General features: G+C 37.0%; 1 protein-coding gene across 2 annotated transcripts; it reads right to left on the reverse strand.

Moving 5' to 3' along the window:
* Positions 1-2,954: 2,954 nt before the first annotated feature.
* Positions 2,955-26,058, reverse strand: CCDC25 (coiled-coil domain containing 25). Of its 2 annotated transcripts, none has more exons than XM_034421206.3 (9): positions 25,956-26,058; positions 24,323-24,370; positions 20,602-20,641; positions 17,090-17,141; positions 15,948-16,023; positions 12,026-12,129; positions 8,633-8,835; positions 6,638-6,683; positions 2,955-5,811 (listed from the first exon to the last, which is right to left on the reverse strand). In XM_034421206.3, exons 1-9 carry the CDS (start codon positions 25,978-25,980, stop codon positions 5,782-5,784), a joined length of 624 nt encoding a protein of 207 aa, XP_034277097.1. In that variant the 5' UTR covers positions 25,981-26,058; the 3' UTR covers positions 2,955-5,781. The 2 variants fall into 2 exon arrangements, with proteins under 2 accessions (XP_034277097.1, XP_060549099.1); XM_060693116.2 differs by having other exon boundaries at positions 25,911-26,058.
* Positions 26,059-26,170: the final 112 nt, after the last annotated feature.

Raw genomic sequence — 26,170 nt, forward strand, 5'->3', positions numbered from 1 at the left:
ATCATCGGTGGTTTCGGGGTGAAGTACCATCAGTACGCTGATGATACTCAGCTGTACATCTTCATCCCGGACCACCCCAACGATGCCCTTGAAGTGATGTCCCGGTGCCTGGAGGCCGTGCGGATCTGGATGGGGAGAAACAGGCTCAGGCTCAACCCATCCAAGACCGAGTGGCTGTGGTTTCTGATGTCCCAATATAGTCAGTTGGTGCCATCACTGACAATTGGGGGCGAATCGCTGGCCCCCACGGAGAGGGCTTGCAACTTGGGCGTCCTCCTGGATTCACGGCTGTCCTTAGAAGAGCACTTGACGGCCGTGACCAGGAGGATTTTTCATCAGGTTCGCCTGATTCGCCAGTTGCGTCCCTTTCTGGATCAGGACTCCTTACACACGATCACTCATGCCCTCGTCACTTCCCGCCTGGACTACTGCAATGCTCTCTACATGGGGCTCCCCTTGAGGAGCACCCAGAGGCTCCAACGAGCGCAGAGTGCGGCCGTGCAGGTGGTTATGGGAGTGACATGGCGTTCACATGTAGCGCTTCCTGCGCGAGCTGCACTGGCTCCCGGTGGTCTTCCATGTGCGCTTCAAGGTCTTGGTTACCACCTTTAGAGCGCTCCATGGCTTAGGACTTGGTTACCTACGGGACCGCCTGCTGCCACCAGTAGCCTCCCACCGGCCGATACGCGCTCATAGAGAGGGGCTCCTCCAGGTGCTGTCGGCCAAACAATGTCGACTGGCGGCCCCCAGGGGGAGAGCCTTCTCTGTGGGGGCACCTACCATCTGGAATGAGCTCCCCCCGGAGATACGGAGGATCCCGGATCTACGCACCTTCCGCTGCGCTCTCAAGACCTTTTTATTCCATCAGGCTGGCCTGGCCTAATTTTTTTCCCTTTTTAAAATGCAAATTTTAATTCATTCTTAATTTATTGGGGCGTTTTAAATCTGTCTTTGGCCAAATTGTTTAATTCCATTTTATTGAGTTTTAAATTTTGTATTTATGTTTTTTATCTTGTGGCTGTTCACCGCCCTGAGTCCTTCGGGAGTAGGGCGGTATACAAATCAAATAAACTATAACTATAAATGAGTAATCAGATTCAAATCTCTATAAGGATTAAGGTATCTAATTCATCCCTTACATTCCTCACCTTGAAAAATGGGCCCAAATGTTTCAGCCTCATGTATTTTGGGACAGTGTGGGTTGCATCGCAACTGGGTCACTCTTAAAAGTTCAGATGGAATCTATTTTTGTGCAGGTTTGTGACTTTCAAGATGCAATCCCAGCAGAGAATTTTTCTTTTCTTTCTTCTGTGAGACAATCTTTGGAAGACCTGAGCAGCTACAGCTACATTAAATAAGTTTTCACTCTCACGTTGCAACGTTTCTGATCCGACAAAAGACCAAACTCCACCTCACCCAAGCCACCCAAGTGTCCAAGTCTTTAAACAGGTTATGGAGATCTCAGCTATTGATTCAGACTGAAATTTATTTCTTTAAACGTTTCCCGTCCAGTCGTGTCCAACTCTAGGGAGCAGTGCTCATCTCTGTTTCTTAGCCAAGGGAGCTAGTGTTGTCCGAAGACATTTCTGTAGTCATATGGCCACCATGACTATGCACCGAGGTGCATGGAACACTGTTATCTTCCCACTATTATCTACTTGCATTTGCATGCTTTCATGGGGCAAGTAACTGGAGCTCATCCCATTGCGTGGCACACAGGGTGTTAAACCCAGGGTGCCAGCTTTCCAGCTGACAAGCTCAGTGTCTTTAATGCTGAGCCATCGCACCCTCTTTTATTTCTTTAGCTCCAGCCAAATATAAATACAAATAAATCAAAATCAATCATTCACAATCTAATATATACAAACTTACCATCACTTTACATACAAATTATTTCACAAAACAAGTAGAAAATGTTTAGTTATCAATTAAAATAATCAGAATAAGATTCTCTAGAGACAAATCTATGCTTAATCTAAATCTAAATACATATTTAACTGTTGTTGTCTATTGATAGCTACTTTTCTGAGAATAGTTATGTGGGACTATTGCAGGAAGCAAAACAAATGTGATTTGTAGGCATGAGATTGTTAGCTGGATGGATGCAACAGAAAGCTATCCAAAACTTCCTTTGATCCAAATGAATTCATTAAAATTAATCCAATTGCAAAAATTCAAAACTTTAATCTAAAATCTAAAATGTTTCACTGTATTCCTGGAGAGTACTAATTTTCCTAACTTCACTGATGCCAAGGGAAAAAAATAGAGTTGAGATCAGGGGCAGAGTGATTGTCTCAAGTCCAATTACTATTACTATAATTTTTGGTTTAGTCTATTTTTTCATAATTGTTATTCTATGCATCAAAGCCACCAAGCAACGAGATTGCAACTGAATAAAATTAGAAGCCTAATAGAGTATTAATTCCTACTGTGTGTCAAAGTAGATGACTAGAATTGAGTCAGCTATAGTATTAATGCTGGTTTTTGCTTTTGGCTATCACCAGCATACTTTCATATTCATATGTAATGAAAAGATATCTAAAAGTAGTCCCATTTATCCCAATTCAATAACTTGAAATTACCTCCTTCAACACCTCTGAGAAAGGTTGGTACTGTTCAGAGAAGGCAAGAAAGTTATGCAACTGAACAGATGGTCGCTTGAAATTTGCCAGGTAAGCAATCAATCTCTCATCTCCCCTATCTCTCTGCAGGCTTACATGCGTGGTTGCTTAAACAGATTTTAAAACGTTCAAGCCCATGTCTTATGATTTAAAAGATAGGAAAACAGGAAAACAGGGAATGCATTATTTAAGGGGAATAATACGAATATCATAATAGCACAATTCTGCCAATACATGCAGAGAAACATTGCAGATCATAATTTGTCTATGTGCCTCAGAAATGTAAGAAATGTAAAATTTTATCTAATTTTTTTTAAAAACCGTAGACAGTCATAGGTTTAAATAATTTATGTCAGTTAGAACAAGATTCAGGTGAAGACAGGTATATACAGATGGTTGAATCCTTCAGAACAAAATCACTGAACTTGGGAAACTGTCTGGATGACTTAGTGAGAAAATAATAGCAATCTCAGCAATGAACATTTATGTAAGCGTAGCAACAGCTCAACAATTTAGTTGCAGGATATAACCCAAAACCAACAACATAGTACATTAAAAACAAAAAAAAATACACATCCTCTAATTGGTTAAACGTGTCATATTATTCAGAAGAATGCTTTGAGTCACCTCTTTAAAATTATTTGTTGCAGAAAAGTTGATATTTCCTGAAGTTTAAAGTATTAATTTCTCCCACTTTGTTGATGCTCTCACTTTCCCAAAGTCAATGAGAACAAGGAAGGAAACCCTTGTTTCAAAGCAAAAAGAAAGGAAAAGGTCCCAGATTGCATTGAAATCCTGATCATATTAGTCTCCAGAATCAAAGTAGTCATTTTACAAGCATGTCACAGTGTACAATGAACACAGTAAAAGATTATCACTCTTATAAAGCCCAAATGGTTAGAAGCCTAAAGAAACCACCTTTTAAAAATACTGAACTTCCTGGACTCTTTACCCTAGGTCTTACCTTCCAAAAATAGTATTAAACAGCCAGACCACCTGAGACAATACAACAAACTGGGTATGATGCTGTGTTAGGAACTATAGCCAACTATTTAGCTTGCTTTTTTATATATAAACATTTGTCAACTATCTAGGCTAATATTAATCAACGAGATTATGCTATTTGCAACTCTTTAAAAATGAATGATTTTATAAGAGAAGGAGAACAGCAATGTTGAGCCAAATTTTGTGTAAAGTCTCAGAAGGAAACAAACTATATTTGCAATGGAAGTCTGCCAAGTTATTACTGAAAATGTAATATTCAGCAATTTCAAACTGCTGAAGATCAGTTACATTCTGTGAAATCAATGATTAAATACATGTTTTTGTTTCTTTGTGGAAAAAAATACTCTTTGTTCTGAGTAATTTGTAGTAAGACAAAGTTGCCAATAAAAGTATTATGTTTAGTGTATGCCATATTACCCTTCTCATAAATTAATTTATCTTCTGGGGATTTTTTTTTAGTGTAAACACATAGTGCGTATCTTTTTTTAACGAGATGCTGAAACCTCATCTGCAGACCCAATACATCTTGGAAGTAAGTTTCAAGATCCAATGATGCATTACTAGATTTCTCTTCCTGCATGATAAAAAATTCTGCTTCAAAGTGTGTTGGAAAAACTATTGTAGCAGATTTCAGGAAGGCATGGTATCCTACGCAAGCATGCAGATCCAAATTTCAGTGTAGTTTTTTTTTAAATTATTATTTTTGGAGGTTCCTAGTGAGCATCTGTAACTATTAAAGTGACAGAATTTTAATGCTGAACCTTGAACTACTTTGAAGGCATTTTCTAGGATTATTTAAGAGCTTTTAAAAAATTGCATCAGGGACGGCAGCGGGAATTTGAGCCTTTGAGAAGTCAAGGCCAGCCTTTAACTTTTTCTGCATGTTCAGTGATAACACTGCAGAAAACAAGCAAATACAGTAAAAGATGGTAACTCAACAAACCTAATTGTTTTTTTCTCCAACATCCTGTCAGAAGCTCTCTAGTTTAGAGATTGTGGATTCTATAGAGATTGTAGCCATTTTCCCTCATAATTTTTTTTTATACTGAGGCACTTGTTCAGATAAAGAAGTTCACCTTATATTTTCCCCTATTGAGACTAAGCAAACGGTTTGCATATCTAGGGATCCTGACTTCATATGCAATAGCTATACATCTCAGAAGATGCCCCGGTGACAACAGACAAAATCCACAAGCAAGAAAAATGTGGGTAATGCCAAACTAAGATGCTACATTGGGAAAGCAGTTTACCACCTTTTGTTGTTTTTTTAGTTTTCGCTTTTTATGGGGGGAAAAGGTTGACGTTCACTGCAAAGAAATATTATATGCTGCTGGTCAGAAGAGAACCTAAGAAGTAGACCTTCTGAATGCCCTCTTGAATGGAGAATCAACAGTGGCAGCTTTCCTGGCTCCTCTACTATTCCAATGCAAACTCTGGGCGGACAAAAAAAAAAACAACCACATAAAGTTCTGCATCAGGATCACAAGGAGCCCAAACATAACAAAAATAGCCCAACAGTGCATACTTCTTTCCTTGAAAGACGGCACCGGGTTTTGCAGCGTGCTACAAATGCAAAGCAATGCTGATTGTTGGGTGAAAGATGTTTTGGATTCTAGCCAAGTATAATAAGCATAGAAAGACAGCTGTTCTGGATTCAGATTTCTAAGGGATGAGAGGTATCAAATTGTAATTGGTGCAACCAGGTACCCAAGCAACCAAGGAAACTAAAAATTAAAAAAAAAAAAATCAAACTCTAATACTGTGAGATAAAAATATTTCTGAGCTCAATGACGCATATTCAAAAGATAATGGCAAAACATTCCAGATCTGCTCCCCAGGAAAATTTAAGGCAGAAACTGATTTTCTGGCTCAAAGCCTCTTGAATGTAGCCTTCTCCTCAACCTATCCTGGAAATATAGACACCCCAAAATCCAGCCTCTCCAGGAAGTAAGACATCCTAATAGCTCTGGAGTCACAACTGATGATTTCAGAACTTTAACTGGAATGATCTGCCCAGGAAAACGAACAGATACTCGCTGCTCACAATAAAACAAGTAAAGAGGCTCCCAATTTCATTTGCTTATTTTTGGCATCCAGAGCAAAAGGCTAAGATGTCAAAATTCATCTTCATCTTCCACAAGGAGGGTGCCTAGATTTACATGAAGTCATCAGAGTCATTGCCATCCTGTGAAAGGAAAGACAAAAGAATGTGTCAGAAGGGATATTTTATGACACTAATATTTTAGGCCGCTCAGCACCACAGATTTCATACCAGAACACTTTTCTCTCTTTTTCTTCCAGTTAACTGTTGTAACTTCCTCAGAAAAAAAATATTGAAATCACATTCTTCCATTCCTATGATCCCAAAGCAGAGGTTTGCAAACATGCTCATCTCACAGCACAAATCACATGCAGAAATGGCCTCCCAAATATCAATTTATGGGAGGCATTCTTTGAATGGAAATCTGAAACGTTTTAGTGCAGACAAGACGACACCTAACATGACAAAGCTGCATAAAATCATAAATGATGTGGAAAAGTGGATAGAAAAAAGTTTCTCTCCTTCACTTATAATAAGGAAATTTGGGAATTGTCCAAGGAAGCTAGTCAAGACTTAGCTATAGGAAGAGAATGATGGGCTGCATTTACCAAGATAGAAAGTGAAGATCTCAAGACTACAGATTTTTCTACTAAAATAGCCTAGTATCAGGGGAAATTGGGACTCAATTAGGTAAGCAAAAAGCATTTCATTGTCTGTCATTCTACTGTACATGTTACTTGCTAAGTCCTAACATGAAAGGTGGACTCAAAGAGGACTATCATAATATCTATAGCAGAGGTCTTCAAACTTGGCATCTTTAAGACTTGTGGACTTCAACTCCCAGAATTCTCCAGCCAACATAACATAGCTGGCTGGAGAATTCTGGGAGTTGAAGTCCACAAGTCTTAAAGATGCCAAGTTTGAAGACCTCTGATCTATAATCTCATCACAAAAGTATCAAAAAACACACCTGGTTAGAAGTCATATTCTCTGCTTTCATTAAGGAAGAGTAACTCCTGTAAAAAGAAAACAAATATGTTTTAATTTTTTAAGGTTAAATAATTAATATAAATGGGAATTTTGCCAGTGAGGCAAGACTCAGCATGAGTGACAATAACCGAAAAAAAAATAAGATTATAAATTATAAGATAAAAATCTAAGTAGAATAAAATTGTGACAATTAGAATTCATGACTAGAATTCAAATTTCAGTTTCCACAAATCCAAAAGTGGTTTGGTTTGAATGATAAATGTAAGACTTGTACAATGGGAAGTAAGATGCTGGCATGCTTATTTACTGAATTTTAAAATTTTACTTGTAATATGACCAATTATTTATTTATTATTTATTTTATTTTATTAAATTTGTATACCGCTCTTCTCCTGCTGGACTCAGGGCGGTGCACAGCCAAAATAAAAAAACATCCCAATACAAAATTTAAAATTTGTCAAAAGAATTACACAACTTTGGCCCAAAATTTAAAACATCCCAAAATCTAACATCTCAAAGGCAGGTGGGGGTGGGGGTGGGGGGAGTTTACGCCAGCCCTGCTTGGTGGAAAAGAAAAGTTTTTAGGGCACGGCGAAAAGCCCGGAGATCTGGTATCATGTGTATCTCCGGGGGCAAATCGTTCCAGAGGGCAGGTGCTGCCACAGAGAAGGCCCTCCCCCTGGGGGTCGCCAGCCGACACTGCCTGGCTGACGGCACCCTGAGCAGTCCCTCCCACTGGCCAGTGGGAGGCTATCTGCGGCAGAAGGCGGTCCCGCAAATACCCAGGCCCAGTTAGAAACTGACTGGCAGTGTCTTTTGATTGAACCACACACAAATATCAGCTCTTGTTGAATTTACCTTCAAAATCTCTCAAACAACCTAAAAAGGTTCCTGTAAAGTAAATTCTAAAGGGACAAAGCTGTAATACAGAAAAACAAACTACAGATAGTCCTTGCTTGATGACCATAATTGGCACCAGAATCTGTTGAGCAAAGAAGTCGTTAAGTGAAACCCTCACATAACTGCTTTGCTCAACAACCACAATCCCAGCACTTCCGGTTACTCTTGTTAAGTGATCTCCTGGATCATTAAGCAGACAGAATGAAAGAGCTGCCTGCCAAAGGATTTCAGCTCCCCTCTGGCATGGAAGGGAAGGGAAGGGAAGTCCTTTGTTGGGCTGCAGGAATGGAGCTGAAATTTTCAGGATTTCTCTCTTGGGCATAAAAGAGGGAAAGAGAAACTCTGTTAGGCTTCCAAGATGCTGTTATATGATATAAAAATAAATAAGAGTTAGAATTATTTGTATGATGTATGACCAGTCCTGGCCTTTCTTGAAGACTGACAATTTCTCAGATAGGATACATTTTGAGACAACTATTCTGAAATAGCAGAATGTAGTTGATCAGCAAGAAAATATCAAATTGGACCAGTACCATTCTACATACTATATAGTTACAAAAACTGGCCACCCTGGTTGCCTGCAAGGAGCACCAAGAAGAGAAAGGGAGGAAGGAACAAAGAAGAATATTTTGATTAGTGGACTATATGGCTAGAACAGGCTGCAATCCATTCCACCCTAGGAAATTAATTACTTCATTTCTTACATTAAAATTTACATTTGTAACAGGATTGCGTGTAAGCATACTGTTGATTGTACAGCACAAACTGTTAACTTGCAACATCATTAGGATGAAGCTGAAATCTTGGCATTACACTACCATTATTTTAAAGTTTTATTTAAAGTTATTTGGAACGTTAGGGGCACAGGAGAGAAATCAAGTAAGAGTTGGGCTGGGATCCAAGCAAGATGTTGAAGAAGCGAAATCACCTCCCTTCAGAATTTAAAGCAAAACTTTTCCATGACCTGCTGAACATCCAAACTTATGGATACTTGTCTGTGCTTATCAGTTCAATCAGACCTTCCGTAGCTGTCCATTCTAGGGATAGCAAGAAAGGAACCCATTTCCTCACTCACCTAAGATCTTCCAGTTCCTTTTTCTTTTTCATTTCTTCCTTTTCCTTCCGTTTTATCTCTTGGATCTGGGCCTTCTTCTCATTCCTCTCCTCCCTATCACGGGCTTCTTTCTCTGCAGCCAGGTCTGGGAATCGTTCCACTTTGGTCTTTTCCAATCGGTTCAAAATCTCGTTTATCTTCTTCTCCACTGTCACTATCTTCACCTTGGAACAGGAAAGAACTGTAATGCTTATAAAAAGTGTAGTTGAATTAACTTTGAATAACACTCAGATTTTTATTCCCTGAGACAACACTGATGTAGAAGCCCCTCAAATGGTCATGTACTTGGACAGCCAATACTTTTACAGGTTCTAAGAAAGTGGACATTTAAGAGATACAATTTTGATCTGAGCCTTGTGTAAACAGGATTACTACACAAATTACTACATAAAGGCTACACCTGTCATCATGTTTGTTTTTACTATATCAAAGTAAAGCAATCATTCAGAGAACTTTTGATTTGATGATTTAAATAGTTACTTCCAACTGTGCAATTTTGTGATTCTCAGACTATGGATTAAAATTGTATTTGGCATCATAGATATAGGATTGATATCAACGTCACTGAAATGTTTTCTATCCATACTGCAAAATAAAGGAAAAGAAAAAAAATCAAGATAATTTGAGATTGGCATGAGGAAACTTGGATCGGGTTTTTAACGCTTCCAGAAGCCATTGTCAGAAACCCTCTGAAAACAGCATCCATAAGATTTGTTTCTGCCTTTCAAAGTAGAGCTTTGGAACATTGGAGAGCAATCGCTAATTTAAGAAATGCAATTAAAGAAGAGAAAATTCTGAAATTTATGAGCTCCCTTGACTGCACTATTAGTTATTGAAGTACAGGCAGGCAGGAAACCACCATTCCTTCCAAATACTGCTTACATACTCAAACCCCATAAAGTCAACGCACAAAGAAAATTTCTGAAGGCTGTTCTACTGTGAGGCCTTAATAAAGGGAGAGAATCCATGCTCGTATTAACCAGAATATTCTGATTGTCCTGGATTCACTTCTAAATGTTAGTGACAGATGTTCTTTTAAAACAGCGGGACACTATCCTGAGGTTCACCTAGTTCACCAAATGAAAACATCAAGGAAGTAGCTTTCTGCTTTCATTTGGTTAAAAATACATTTTGAAAAATGCAGGGGCCTCCCATCTTTCATTCACAGCCCTCTGATGTCAACTAGAAAGGGCTGATTTTTCCAGCCCCAGGATATTAGATCACTTGCTGAAAATAATGTAGGAAGTCTTCAAAGTAGCCAACATGCCAAATAGCTAGCATGTGATGTTCTCATTTGGAAAAAAAGGATACTTGCTGTCCTTAGCCCCATGGACCCCTTCACTCAGGGTCTAAATAACCCTGGACTGAAGTCACATGTACATGTTAGGTCCTGTGGATAGATGCTGGATTGAAGCTTCGTAAACTTTGTAACTTCTTCTATAATTGCTGATAGTTCCAGAATAGGTGGGAAGAAGCCCCAGAATTTCTGTGTGGCTTCAGCCAAATTTCACATATTCATGCAATTGACAAATACTTTAACTCCATATTTATTCTCAAGAAAGTAATAAACATTATACTTCTGTATTGTGTTCTGTATAATGTTCTGTAAAGGCTGGCTCTCAATGGATTTTTTTCATTGAATTTTTCAGATTCTTCTGCCTTTTTAAAAAACTCAGTGGTAAAACCAAGTCCTTCAACAATGTTCTTATCTTTCCTAAAATTAGTTGGCTAAGAGTCTATAGAGATTCTCAGTCAATCAGGTCATGGTTGTCCCAAAGGTTGGCCAAGAATAATTCAGCGACTGGATTTCTTCCAAGAGAAATAAATATGAAGAAATAAAAGCTTTAAAAGGTGATATATTACATACATTTTAAAGATTTTTTTAAAAAGAGCTTGGATATCTCAGTTGAAGGAGAAACAGCAAACATAAAGCCACGAGTCTTCCAATTTGAAAGATACTTGCTATTTTTTTTTAATTATTGTATGGCATTCATTTTACTATGGTTGCTGGAGATATTTCCTCCAAATTTCTTTCATGCTTTTATTTTCCATTCTCTCTCAAAAATGTATTTCTAAGTCTCTAAAGACAAAGAAAAACAGTGAAAATACCAATTTAAATCAAATCATTTCACTGGTCCTTAAGTCATGCTGGGGGAGTAACACAGAATCCTTTCCCCAGATCTAATTCTATAGGGTTTTTAAAAAAATCTAGGAAGGCAGAAGCTGATGAAAGACCTTGTATGTGCAAATCATATGTTTTCCCACCAAAACACTTCTCCTCTCTCAGGAATACAAAGATGATCATAACAATCCATTGAGCAGGGGTGGGTTCCACTTACCTTTACTACTGGTTTGCAGCGCATGTGCAGATCACCCATGATGACATCGTGGCAGGTGGGCGGAGCCTCCTGCCAGTTTTATTATCGGTTCTATAGAACCGGACCAAACCGGGGGCAACCCACCACTGATTAAGAGCACTGCTCCCAGCAATTTAGGATAACCTTCTGAAATTATAGGGATAATAACAGCAAATATAGCTACTAGCCAAAGATGATTGGGTTGGAGCTTCATTGACCAACTTTTGTTGGTACCCTTCACAAGCTGTCTATTCTGTCCTCCCCAAGAACATGTGCATGACATGCTTTGTCCTTTCTTTTCATTTTTTTACCAAGATCAATTCTTTCTACTTTTATCTTTTGCAACTGGAAGAGCCCAATTAAGTGAACTGTGGTATTTTTTAATTTTATCTGCACAATTTATTCTAAACACAAGAACTGCGGATGGGATAGCACTAGAATATTAGAACTCAAGGCAATCATCTTGCAATCAAGTTACTAAAAATAAAGGGAAGCCATGTATAACCAGTTGCTACTAAAGGCATAATAGTTTAGGACCCAGATTGTGGGGGCAATAAACTGACTTTGTATAAAATATACAAAAGTATGAAGGCTATTGCTTAACGCATTGTAAGCCGCCCTGAGTCTCCGGAGAAGGGCGGCATATAAATTAAAGCAAAAAAAAAAGTTTCTCACACAATGTTACTCATTGGGAGTTTAGCTGAACATCGTTATTAGGGAACTGAATAGTTAACAGCGGGGCAATGCTGTTGACCCCTTTGCATTGCAACTTGCAAAGGTTCCAATCAATATCAGATCTCCAATGCAGGCTCAGGCTTTTCATAGACTATACCAGCTTTAACTTTAGTGATGAGAGAAGCCAAAGATGCTTCTGCTTTCCCACATACTCTTTCAACATTTTACAGGTGATTATCAAAGTCTCCCATTAGCTTCTTGGTCTGATGGATGAAAGTAGCTTGAAACCTTTGGAGAGGTCAGGGAGGAATATGATACTTACATCCTTTTGTCTATGAAAACCAATCTGGCCCACATCCATGTCTGCCGTTTTCTTTAGGTTGGCCCATGGGGTATATACTATATTGACATTATTCATTTTGCAGCCTAAAAAAGAGAGTAATGATACAGAAAAAGAGCAATTATGCCTATTTCTGGGCATCTTTCTCAATGCCTTAATTAGGATAAAAAACATTTACATAGTAAGAATACAGTATCTACAGCTAAGCTATTTTCCAAGGAAACTTGAAATATCTTTTGTGTTCCCAATTATGTAAAAGAGGCAGAAAGAGTGGAAGTTCTCATCAGCTCCCACAATTCCAGCCAATCATGCTATATCACATCTGCTAAAAATTGAGGCTCAGAGCAACTGACTACTAGCTCCAATTGTTCCCAAAAAGGTACTAGTTAGAGACTCTCAATCTTTCATCTGTCTAATTCCTGCAGGAACAGGGAAGCAACGCCAAGAATTAAAGAGAAGTTCCAAGTTTCTCGAGATGAAGTTTTTAAAGACAACAACTGAACAAACCATCTGCTTCCCATGATATAGTCAAGGCACAAAAGGAGCATCTAAATATAAGTCATAATTCAACAGTTATAATCCTCCAATGTAGCTTACACATTTTTCTGTTATTCTCTAGCTTTGAAGCATGGAGTCTGTTTATTCAAAACTGACACAAATTGAAAACAACTCTGAATAATGCAACATTTATTGTTCCACGCATATCCATTTTTTTGAGGACATACTTAGACTTTGAGTAGCATACAAAAGGCTGCATTTAAAAAATGACTGCAGGACAAAGACTAGGTTTAATTTAAATTATTGAACATTTTTCTTCTATCCCCGTGGTTCTCAACCTTTTCTTCACCACTGACCCCTTTTAAATACTTTTTGTGGCCATGGAGCATGGCCACAGACCACCAAGACTTAACCCAACATTTAAAGCACTAGACTGCATCTAATATTCACAGACTCCCTGTGACATCGCAGCCTCCCCAGGGTTCCGTGGATCATAGGTTGAGAACACTGTTCTATCCTATTAAAAATCACTATACAATTTGATGGCAATTTTGGAGCCATCTTGGAGGCTGCATGCAAGCTCTTTGGGGATTTTAGACTGTTTTACTATGACAGGAATTGGATTAACAAGGCTCCATATTCTTTACTACTTTATAATTTTAGTTTTATCCATATTTCCTCCCAAAAGCTCAACAATAAATCTGTGCTTAACCCTCAAAGACCTGAATTATGATTCAGCCCATGAAATTTTTGAACGATGATTTGAAACTGGGACTCTGAAATTTCAATCCTGTGTTTTGATTCCCTAATATTGTATTGGGCCTTTCTGAACACTTACTCTGTAGCCCATTTTGTATCTGCCTAGAGCAAGGGTGTCAAACTTGATTTCATTGAGGACTGCATCAGGTTGCGTTTGACCTCGGGAGGGGGGGGCATGGCCAACATCACTCATGTTGGGGGGCACCTGTGGTGACCCGAGCGCTCTGCCAGAGAAAACAGGCTCCCAAGCTTCGTTTTCGGCTGTGACGGCCTCCTGCAACCCTCTGACAGTGAAAACGGAGCTTAGGGGAGGCCACACGCGGCTCTCCCGAGCTCCATTTTTGTTGGAAGAGGTACCGCAGGCCGGTCCTTTGCTATTTCCAGGGCGACCCCATGGACCAGATCTAAGCACCCCGTGAGCCAGATCTGGCCTTGAGTTTGACACCCCTGGCCTAGACACCCCTGCCCTCTCCAATTACTGAGATATGATTCAAGTCAATGCAATGAATGCAGATACAGCAGGATAAAATAATTTCAAATTTATGAGATAGCACTGAGGCTTCTTTTTAATCTTATGCCACGGTGCCCTAATATTTCCTAAATAAAAATTTGCAGAATCTAAGGCACAGAGCTGAAAAGAATTTTCAAGACTAAAAAACATCTCTAAGAAATGCCCGGTAGCCTATGGTAAAGGAAATCATATAAGCATTCAGCTCAATTTGTTATAGGTTTCATGCAGTATTCCCCTTGATATAAAACAGAACAGAGTACAAACCTCAACTTTCAACTGTTCATATCCTAGAGGGCCAGCAGGCAAACCCAGCAGCTTTAAAATTCTAGGTCTGGAATTCTGAGCAAACCAGAAAAATAGAAGCATTCCAGAAACCCAAGAACTTCTGGCTTAGGTGGAAGAAAGGGAACATAAAAAGAACACTCCTGGAACTAACCAGCCAACTGAAAGAATAAGGCTCCCATGCAGCGGGTGCATAATACTCATTCCATTATTACATTTTATTTTAAAAAATATATTGGGTAGCTATATATTTATTAGGCAACTAATTGAAATTATAGAATTTGGCTCTCCTAAAAGGATCCTTGAGTCTGACTATAAATGGCATTTTGACTTTACTTTCACTATAGGAAGAAAGCCAAACCCACTAATTTGGATCGGCAGAAAAGTCAAGGGGGGGGGAGCTTCTGGAATGTAGTTTGGGGTTTGTGAACTGTCCCCCCCCCCCCAAAGTAGAGCTGTCTTACGTATCGAACTATGTCAACTGAAGAACTGTGGACTTAACAGTCCAACACATCAGCAGAGCATACAACTGGGGAAAACTGCTCTAAGGAGAATTAGAGGGAAAAGCTGAGTAGGTTTATGTGATCTTTATGCTGGTTAAAAAGGAGGGAGTAAGGGAAAGACCTTTCTTTACTAAAGTTGCCTGAGGTATCAATAGTTACCGACACTATCTTAATTATCTAGTGTTTCCCTATGGCAGGAACCATCAAAAGCTAACAGGACAAGGAAGCAATCAAACATTCCTTAAAAAGACCATAATACAATAATTTTTGAAAATTCTGGGACAATGCTGGCCAAGACCACAGACGCTAAGAAATTTGGAACATACAGTATTTTACTTGGAGAATTGTGTTCTCTTCTCCCTCACCCCCAGCAATGTCCACAAAAGATTTAGAAGTTACGTTCATACTGGCAAAAATCCCACAAATACATGCAAAGAGTCACTGGGATTCAGGGAAAGGAAGGAAGGAAGGAAGGAAGGAAGGAAGGAAGAAAGGAAGAAAGGAAGAAAGGAAGAAAGGAAGAAAGAAAGAAAGAAAGAAAGAAAGAAAGAAAGAAAGAAAGAAAGAAAGAAAGAAAGAAAGAAAGAAAGATCCTCATGGGCACCTGATGAGATCTGAAGTAAGGGAAGATGGCTTAAAGAGGCAACTACTTGAATATTAACCGGAATTTTGACCCATCTATATTGGGTGGCTTTCTCTGTTTAACACACTGGTACATCATATGGATAGATGCTAGATCAAAGCAATCTGTTGGGGATAGGGTACACCTGGAATTTAAAGAGCATGTAGTGGGCACGCTTAAGGTAGGCATAGATGTTCACAGAAATGACTGTCATGGGAGACATGACTGATCACAAAACATAAATTTATCACAATGAAAACTGGTCTCCTATGATATTCTTTACCATTTCTGGAGGAACTCTGAGGAGCCAACAACATTCTTGCATGTAAATGCAGTATGATGGTTGAGTTTTACCTTGCCGCATTCCTTTTTTAAAAAAAATTCTTTTAATAAAAACTAAATAGAATAAGGAACTTGTAAACACTAAGGAAAAATTCTGGAAGTTACTTGAACCCACAATTACAACATTGCCTATTTGGTGCTAGATTCTACCCTGTCTTCCATTACAATTTGACATCTACCTGGCTGAAACTACCATAATTACCACTGTGCCTTTGCTAGGACAATCTTTTTCATATTTTGAAATTTTGAAATGATTCATATTGTTCTAGGCTCTGAAGCTTTGGTATTCTTTGTTAATCCCACATTTAAAAGCCTTCCTCCTTGACTCCCCACTCAAAATCCTTGTAATTTTTTTTGACTCACTTTCTCATATAGGCAAAATTTTACCTTGAATGCTGTTGGCCTTCACAAGCTGTGCACAATCTATCAAAACCTCCTTAGGAATATCATCCACTGTTTGCCCCTAAAATAAATCAAGGTGGATATGAGCATCCTAGGTGTGGGAATGCAGAGAACATGCTGTGAAAAGTTTCACAGTCCCTTGCACTGAATTTATAGATACATAAGGAAGCTACAGCGAAAATGCCAAAGTCTTAAAAGGCGTAACAGTATGATATAAGCTTTCCTGACCTAGAACTCATTTCATGCAAATTATGAACTGGCCTGGAAATTTAAAATACTGCATGATTAAAAATGTGTTGTTCTATATAATACTACAAGACTATTTGCTGCTATTGTAATGAACAATTTTACTATAGCATTGTTTTTTAAAAAATAAATACACCTTGATCTTTCTTGCACACAAATTAAATTAGTTTATGACAGATTTCACATGTCACACAAAGCCATTCATTTTTAAATCATGGTTTGCAGACAAAGATACAATTACTCTGGGTTCACTAACTGCCATAAGGCATACAAGCATATCATACAAACCATAATTGTTAAGTTGATGCATGATACAAATCAAAACCAAGAAAACCATATAGCTCACTATCACATTTTGGTTAGATGTTTTGAGAATAAAACTGATCGTATTTTCCATGATTGAAATCCCAGAGTTTTGGCTATCCAAACTGCATGAGTCCAGAGCACTATTGATTAGACTCTTTTGGATGACTTTGTTTTTAAGGCATAAGGATGTAAACAAGTATACTTTTTTCAGTTCTTATTCCTCACAGCTTATTATGCATAGTACGAAAATTATGCTCAGCTGAATCCAAGAAGAATTTTAGTTTGATAAATTTCTGGAAGTCTTCCAAAACTGAAAGTAGAATTCTAGACATGGTCCACACATGAAAAATATCAAACCATTGTCGCAAATGTTCAATCAGGCCATTCTTGAACACTGAAATGTTTTTGGGAACCTGCAAATTTCTGCCACCAGAAAAGGGAGGTTTTGTACACAGCTATTGGTGAGGAACTCTGCATAATTCTGTGCATTGTTGTTATGCAGCTATGAAAGCACCATTCCGCAACTTTTCATGGATGCATGTAAATGAGCAAAACAAGCAAAGCTGGACAGTTACCTTATGTAGCCGGAGGTAGACATGTGCTGAGGAGAGCTTGTCCACATGAAACCTAGACAAAGTGCAAAGGTTTGATAGGAATTTTGATTCAGTATCCTCCCCACAGACACAACACGTCTAGATATTGTTATCATGTGGTGTCTGTCGCTTAATAGTATGGAGAAGAATTATGTTTTAGCATGTTAACCTCTGAATGAGGACTGAGAATCCAAGGAAAATGAAACCAGAGGGCTAAAAGAGCAAAATCTTTAGAGAAAAATACTGACATAAGGTCAAGTATTCCCTCCAGTGATTCAGATGGAGATAGCATTGGATATTGGCAAACAAAATCCCGTGCTTAACCTTGTCATGGCCATTTCTCCACCAATTAATAAGGCAAATTCATAAATCATCTCAAACAGATGCGATCTTCCAGAGACTATCCAGGTGAGACAAAATATTTATAAGTATTTGGGGAGGAAAAAAGTGGAAATTACACCTAAAATACACACATTCCAGCACTTCAGTTCTAATCATAATCTTGCAAGCCCCTCCAAAAGGCATTAAAAAAATATGAAAGGAACACTTCTTTATCACTTCATGGTTGCCCTTGGCAACCAGTATTTGGAGGCTTACTACCTCTTTTAGCTGAAGCTGGAAGAGTCATTCCACTGTAACAAGATTTGAATAAAAAGTAACACCTCAACTTCCTTAACTTTAATTTAGATATATGTTAATAAATGAAATAAGAAAACAATTCTTAAAATGATGTCTTTTATTTTCTTCATTTACTTCTCCACATAATCACCACTATTTGCTATACACTTGGACAATTTCCCATCACAGAATTCCATACTTGAAGATCTTTCCATCTCTTCTACCTTTGTCATTTTGAAACAATTAATTAGAATTCAGAAGGACAAGAAGGAACTTTCTCTGTAACATGTCAAATGGCCTCACTCCTCTTGAAGAAGCAATTGCAAAGATGGATTTCACTGTGTTACTCTATCCACCATACAGTCCAGATTTGATGCCATTTGGTTCTCTCTTTTCCCAACTTTGAATTTATTTGTTTGTTTGTTTGTTTGTCTGTATGTACATGGATGCTGCCTGACTCCAAAACAAATACCTTGCTGGTCATTCATTTGACTCAAGTGGTGGAAAGGACTGGTTGAAGAGACATTATCTGGAGGGCTTTGTGATAGCTTTATGAAGCTTGGCCATCATTGGAGAAATACGTAGTAAATGGTGATTACATGAAGTAAACAGAGGTAACAAAAAGAACTCATTTCAAGGGTTATTTTCCTATTTCATTTCTTAAAATATTATTATTTAAACTAATGTTATGGAGGTGGAGAATTTACTTCTCATCCAATACTTGTATCATCCAACACTTGTATCCAGCACAAAAGCATCAAAAGTCTCCCCTTTAGGATTCATAAGCTACTTTCCACAGCAATTGAAAAACACAGGCTTTAAGAGTTAAGCCCAAAAGATCTATAGCAGTTTCCCATCACTGTCAACTTCCAGATGTGTGTCTCCAACTCCCAGCGTTCTTCAGCCAGCACAGTTGATGTTGAAAATTCTGGGAGTTCACACCCACACATCTGTTTTTGTCAAGAGTGGGGAATTCTGCACTTCAGGAAATGAATACATATGCAGAAGTGCCAAAGTCTTCCTATATATTTATCATTTTTATCATGCTTTTCAACTCGAAGGGCCATAAAGCGCCAATTTTACTTACTAAAACTTAAGTCAAATCCTGAAACTGTTTCATTAAAAACAGATGTCTGGAATCAGTAACAGGATGGGTGATGGCTGATAAGTTGAAATTCATTCCAAATAAGTCATATTATTGACTAGCAATGTTACTGATTTAATGCTGCTGTATTAAATAATTGACTTTAAATAGTGCATCTCATTTCCAACCTACATAGTTTGCTATCTTATAAATCTGTATGAAGAGGCAAAATATAAATATTTTATATATGGAAGTAGAATCTCATTTACCGACCAGTGATTCACTTAATGAACGTGAAGTGAGGTTATAAACCTATCACGGTCACAGGATTGTCCACTTTTGAATGTGGTACTTAACAATGGAGTTGGCAGTCCCAATTGTAGTTGCTAAGTAAGAAGTGCCTGTATTAAGAAGAAACCCAGACTAATTCTCCCGAGTCCTTGGGATATAAGAAAGTGTGAAGGGAAAATGCGATATGAGCTTTGAGTGGCTTGTATGAAGCCTGGCAGCTTTTTGTGAAACTTTTAATAAATCTGTTACTATTTGAATATTTTTAATTCTCTCTATGGAAGAGAATATTTATATATATATATATATTATAATTACCGTATTTTTTGGACTATAAGACGCACCGGTGTGTAAGATGCACCAAGATTTTGAAGAGGTAAGCAAGAAAAAAAAGTTTTTGCCTTCCCTGGCCCCCTAGAGCAGTGTTTCCCAAACTTGACCCTTTGAAGATGTATGGACTTCAACTCCCAGAACTCCTCAACCAGGCATACTGGTTGGGGAATTCTGGGAATTGAAGTCCATGCATCTTAAAATAGCCAAGTTTGGGAAACACTGCCCTAGAGCACTCTGCAGGCCTCCCAAACCCTCTGTGCACCCTGTTTTTGCAAAAAATGGGCCCTTTTTTGCAAAAATGGGATGAGCAGAGCGGTGCTTCAGGAGGCCAAAAATGGCTGTATTCAGTGTGTAAGATGCACCAACATTTCCACCCTCTTTTAGGAGCGGAAAAAAGTGTGTCTTATACTCCGAAAAAGACTGTATATTGTATATAAAATATATGATTATACATAAAATATATAACCATAATTACATAATAACTATAATAATTAATTACACATACACACACTTAATTAGTCATGGGTTGCTTAGCTATGATTGTTTTGGATAAACCATACTTTCTATTAGATTATACACCATAATCTATATACTACAACAATTTAGTTCAGACAACACAGTAAAAAAACAAAGAAATTGCATTACAATTAAGCATGGTCATGTTAATTTGGTCTGCATTTGAGATGATATAGAATCTCATCAATTTTGATGCTGAGTTAAAATTATATTTATTTGCTAGTGCTCTTATGATTCTTGCAGTCAAGTCTTTAAGCAGGCTTGAAAACAACAGGAAAAACATTTTGATAGAATATATAACTTGTTTAGGAAGACTACAAAATTGCAACTGGGAGGTTGGAAACTTATTACTGGAAATTGGGAAAAAAACCATCCAAAAACAGAAAAAGATAGCAGGAAATGAACTCTTTTTTAAAAAAGCAGCATTTTTATACAGAGAACTAGAAAATTGACAACTGATATGCTAGAACACTTACATTTGAGAGGTAGGGAAAGAATCTCACTTTTTTGGGTATGGCATAATATCAGAAATAGGATCTCACATCATATTTTAAGTCTGAGTCCAGAAAGGATGCTAATTATTAGGAAGGAGAAAGATTTGTTTCATATGAAAAAGGATTTCATTATACAAAAGTAGGCCCTTTTAAGTACTTACCAAATATCTTCCAGCCAACCATATTTTATTAGATCTTCATCTAAAAGAAAATGGAAAACAAAGATTGATCAGAGCTCTAATAGTGTTCACATAAACACATAAAGAAAATAAAGAATATATTATGCCTTTTTCTCAGATAACATATTTTAAAAGTTTTGTTCTTTACTAAAAAAAATAATACTAGGGAACAAGCATAGGTCATTTGAAACCTTCAGGTTATTTTTATGTAGTTTCAGGTTAATTTTAAACAACATTGATATAAGAAATCAGATATCTGATCATGATAATAGCCTCTAGGCGACATGGGTGACATAAATTATTATAAATATCAGTATAGGTAAGTATAATATAACTATAAATTACAGCTGTCTGGCAATTTCTTGTAAATTACTACTTAGAAAGAGAAAGAGAAAAATGTTACAGAATGTCAGAGAGAAAAAAGTATGACTACTTGTGGCTTCACCCAGTGCATATGGCAATCATACTCACCATTTAGCTTACAACTCATGAGGAAAAGTAGTTCTTAACAAAAGCATTTTTGCCCACCAGGGTAGAAGCCCAAGTGATGTATCACTCAATTAAATATTAATTTGTACATCAGCATTTTTTCTATTACAAATACCAAATTTAGATGAATGGGAGTACAGCTTATTTTACATAGCAAGTATTTGATCTCTGCGCAAGGCATACAGTGCAATTTCACTTTTCAAAATGAATTTTACAATATCTATTTGATAAAAGCAATCTTGAAAACATTGGTGGGTGAGGAAGATGCATAAGGCATCTGGAAGTTGAATCTCTATTGAATTTATTTCTTGCTCCAACTTATCAATTACATTATCTTTTTTACTTGATTGTCTACAAAAGTGACACAATCTAATTTAGATTGTACACTACACTCACAATTACTACATTTGTCCTGGAACAAAAGGAATGTTCCATCTGTTTAAAGATAAAAGGTTGAGAATTGGGAGGGATAGGGTCAGGGGAGCGTGTCACTGAATTATGCAAAGGGTATTGATATTATTTAATTTTAATTTATTATTAAATTTGTTTCCTATCCATCTAATTACGTGGCGACTATATCAAGTACCATATATAGACTATATCAGCGGTATATCAAATACCATATCAAGAATCTTGGTTAACACAATATAAATCAGGAAATGTAATTAACATTGTGTTAAGTTTACTCCATATTATGAAGAATCTATTCTGATTCAAACATCTCTCTCACAAAATTACATGTAACTTCTATGGACAAATAAACCCACATTTTTCACAAATCCATGTATATAATAATCTAATAATGGTTTCCAGTTTGAGTTGAAACCTGTGTCTGATTTACTTTTAAGATACAAAGCTATTCCAGATGCAAAAGCATATTCTCACAACTTCTTTAATTTATTTGTTGAGAATATTTATATGGCTACCCTACTCTCTCACCATAACTCTGGGTCACTTACAGAAATAAAACTGCAATACAAAAGGCAATAAACCACCCTGCCAACAATATTTTTTTAAAAAATTATTTATCCACTCTAGCAAAACTGGAGTAATGTACCAACAACAAAATATCTTATACCAATTTACTCTAAATAAATGTTCAGAGTAAATTTTATGTTCTTCCTTTGAAGTTCCTACTATTAAATCTTTATTACTACATTCAAATTTTGTATCCATTTAATCATGCAGTCTTTGACCTTTCCAGATTCTATTTCACCAGCAATCTATAAATACGGTTCAACAAATATTCCAGATGACCTGTTATAAGATTTTTCCAACTTCTCAATACTGTATTCCCCTTGTTTCTGCAATTCTTTGAATTTGATCCTACCTACTTGAAGATAATAAAATCATTATCTTCTGCAAGCCTCTTGCCAAAAAACCTGCAGGGACTTGTCCAAACAGTTGCCAGGTATTAACACTTACTCAAAGGAACCAAATAATCCTACTGATTCAAACCATCCTAGACCAAGATGGCCATGTAGATGTCACTAAGAAATAAAACATAAGCACAAGGGTATTTTCTCTCCCAACACGGCCCTCATAATGGAAGCAATAAGTTGCCATGATAACTAGCAGACCTTGCATTTTAATCCTCTAATAATTTGTTTAATCACTCTTTAAAACCATCTACATTGGCAACTATATCTTGGTAACAAATGTCATAGCTTTAAAAAGCTCTTCCTTTTATCAGTTCTTAATCTCTCCCATTGGATTCTACAATATTTTAATATTACAAAAGGATCCTGCTTGTATAAGTAAAGGAAAAAATAGCTCCTCTCCACTTTTCCATACCATGGATAATTTTAAAAAGTTTTCCTCACAGGTGAGTTACTTCACTTGCTTATTTTTGGATCCTCTTTTCTACATCCTTTAATCTTATTAGAAGCCTGATGATTAGAAGTAACAGGATTCAAAAATGGTTATACTATAAAGATTGGTAGAAAGGCAATGCAATTTTGACAATTATTTTTAATTCAATTTTAATGATTCCCAAAAAGAAATTTACTTTTTCATGGTTTTATTGAACACACTCATTGTAATACTTGCAAGAAATGTTAATTGATCATTTTCTAGGTTCCCATCAATTCTTAATTCCACATATAAGTGTTCTTTGCAAAAACTGGAGCTATATTGACTATTTCCAGGTTCTATGATGCAAGGCCAATCTTAAAATATTTTACATATTTCTGTTAACTCAGCAGGTTCAGAGTTTCAGAGTGAACTCTTAGAAATGCAGGAATCAATACTGTTGTAATTAATTTGTCAACAGAAACTACATGTAGCCCTTGACTTACAACAGTTCATTTAATGACAGTTCTAAGTTACAACAGCCCTGAAAAAAGTGATTTATGGCCATTTTTCACACTTACGACCATTGCAGCATTCCCATGGTCATGTTATCAAAATTCAGACGCTTGGCAACTGACTCATATTTATGACACTTGCAGTGTCCCTGGGTTCATGTGATCACCTTATAGGGCCTTCTGACAAGTAAACTCAATGGGGAAGCCAGATTCACTTAACAACTGTGGCAAGAAAGGTTGTAAAATGTGGCAAAATTCACTTAACAATTGTCTCATTTAGCAACATAAATTTTGGGCTCAATTGTGATTGTAAGTGGAGGACTACATTTATTTAGAACTTTACTTTGGTCACCAATTTCTCTCTGTTCTTAAGATTCCTCTTTTAAGAAAAAAAATTAACCAGATATTTGCTCTATACCCAAAACAAAACAAGCAAATATCTGGCTAAACTTTTCTTTTAGAAGAATCATAATGTGTGAGAGAAATTGGTGACCAAAGTAAAGCTCTAAATAGTTTCTGTTGACAAACTAATTCAATTGGGTTTTCTGCAATCTTATCTTCTTTCACTTCTTCACCATCAATCTACTTAATTAGTTTTTTCCTTTTGTCCATATTTCACTTTTTAAAATAATTTGTCTTCACATTAACTGTAAAATTTATCTCAAGTCTTGTCATCATCCTGATGGTCTGCTTATATTTTTATCCAACATTTTATCAATATTGATTTGGGTACTGATTTCCTAAAACTAGTAACCATCCCACCATTCTAAAAAAATGCGGCTATCTAAAAGAAAGGGCGAATGAATTCCCAAGCAACTGGAAGCTAAAAAGAGAGTTGTTACAGAAGATGCATAAATTATCAATAGATCACATCTTTTTGATGCAAATCAAAGGAATGTTTTACTTACTTTCATACTTGTCTTTTCCCATATAAATTGTATAAACAGAAGGAACAACTGAAGGATAGAAAAGAAAAAATCCATGTTTTACATCAAACTATGCAGAGATATGCAAGGTTTATCTGTATATGATAAACAAAAGATTTATCTATATCAAAACTATTAAACATATTCATATCCCAATGTCAGAATCACTATAAGCTTTCCTAAGCTGAGGAATAACTAAATTGTGTTCTAAAAACATCAGTTGCCCCAGTATTATTTTCAGATAACTTTTATATTGACTGTTTCCTAATGTGATTTGATTGCTTATTTGTTCCCTATGACTATCATTAAGTGTTGTAAGTGTTGTACCTTATGTTTCTTGACAAATGCATCTTTTTTTTTATGTACATCGAGAGTGTATCTACCAAGACAAATTCCTTGTGTGTCCAATCACACTTGGCCAAGAAAGAATTCTATTGTGTCTAGATAGGCTCTGAAATATATGTTATGATACATACAGGGAGAAAAGGAAAGTTCTTTAAAAATGTGGAAAAATGTGGTTAAAGACAGCAAGGAATGGTTAAGGTTACAAGAGGTAAAGAAAACTATTTTAGAAATGGGTGAAAAGTGCTAAACAATGAATGGTATTAAAAATGAAACTGATTACATTATGTTTGATGTGAGGACATGCTGGAATAATACTTTAGAAATTATAGTACTATGCCAGATAGAATTCCATAAAAGTTAGTGTTTAAGAAAAAGCTGACAGAAGAGAATATATGCTCTGAGAATGCTGGATATGGTAAGACTACAGATATAAACACAACAGTTGAAGAAATGATAACATAGGGACGTGGTTTACTTATGAAATGGGGGTGTATAACGTATGTATGAAAACCTCACTGGTGAGGAAATCCATTAATGTTCTCCTCTTCAAAGAGAAAGATTAATAATAACACAAAAAGGGAATTTGCTTGCTAGTTTTAGAAAGTGTTTGAATTCCGATTGGAAGCATAGTAGACATGACAAGGAGCAAAATTTGGGAAAAATAAGTTTGCACTACAGCAATTCTCTGAAAAATATACGAAGGTGATAAAAATTTATTGTACCTTTTCTTACATAGAGAAGACTCTATATGTATAATGAAAATAGACTTGAGTTTATATCACAGATACAATCATAAAATGTTTTGAGCAAATATGGTGCTGAAAATGCATGGTTGAATAAATAAAAGTTTTATGGTGAAAATAAAGCATAACTGACAATAAAATCAAGATCACTTTTTATGAAATCTGAATTTCACAGAAATCTGAGCGAAGATACTTCTGGCTTCATCTTCCATTTCCATTTGCCTTCTGTAAAAGCTCCTAAACTTTCTGGGGGTGGGGAAGTTACCTTCACCTTATCTAACCCGGCTAACCCGCCCTGGATGGGTTTGCACAGCGATAACAGAACATCATGCAGAGATAAAACGAGGCCCCTGGGTAGGCTGGGCTGATAACTACACAAAAACCCATCATCCGCCAACCGAAACATTAGTGGCTGGCGATAAACCAGAGTTGTAAGCTGTGGCATCAACCGGGGAAAAGCGGTTTCAGATAGAAGCACCCACTTATATCTGAGAAGAGCCGTGAGCTTGAGGCCAGGCCGCTCTTACCGTTGGACGTGAAATAAAAAACCATGGCAACACACCACGGGAGCTCCTTCTCACCCGCTCCGGAGATTTAAACCGGAAAGATTCGCAAACGGCCAGCGCCTTCCGGTTCTAGCGAGGCGGCTCTCCGGAAGTGACGTCAGTTTAATAGGGTTCCCATAGAGGTAATAATTGTTAGAACTTTCCGAAAATCCAATAGAGAGGTTAATTTTCCAACG

Source organism: Pantherophis guttatus, chromosome 1 (assembly GCF_059756535.1).
Source record: "Pantherophis guttatus breed Tessera chromosome 1, ASM5975653v1, whole genome shotgun sequence".
Taxonomy (NCBI): domain Eukaryota; kingdom Metazoa; phylum Chordata; class Lepidosauria; order Squamata; family Colubridae; genus Pantherophis; species Pantherophis guttatus.

Bases quoted from the DNA above. Each gene is read 5' to 3' on its own strand.
- CCDC25 (XM_060693116.2), bottom strand. From the start codon at position 25,980: ATGGTTTTTTATTTCACGTCCAACGGTAAGAGCGGCCTGGCCTCAAGC. The intron at 24,371-25,910 runs GTGGGTGCTTCT...TCTATCCTTCAG, and splicing joins ACGGCTCTTCTCAGATATAA to TTGTTCCTTCTGTTTATACA. The intron at 8,836-12,025 runs GTAAGTATCATA...TCCTGTTCCAAG, and splicing joins GTTTTCATAGACAAAAGGAT to GTGAAGATAGTGACAGTGGA.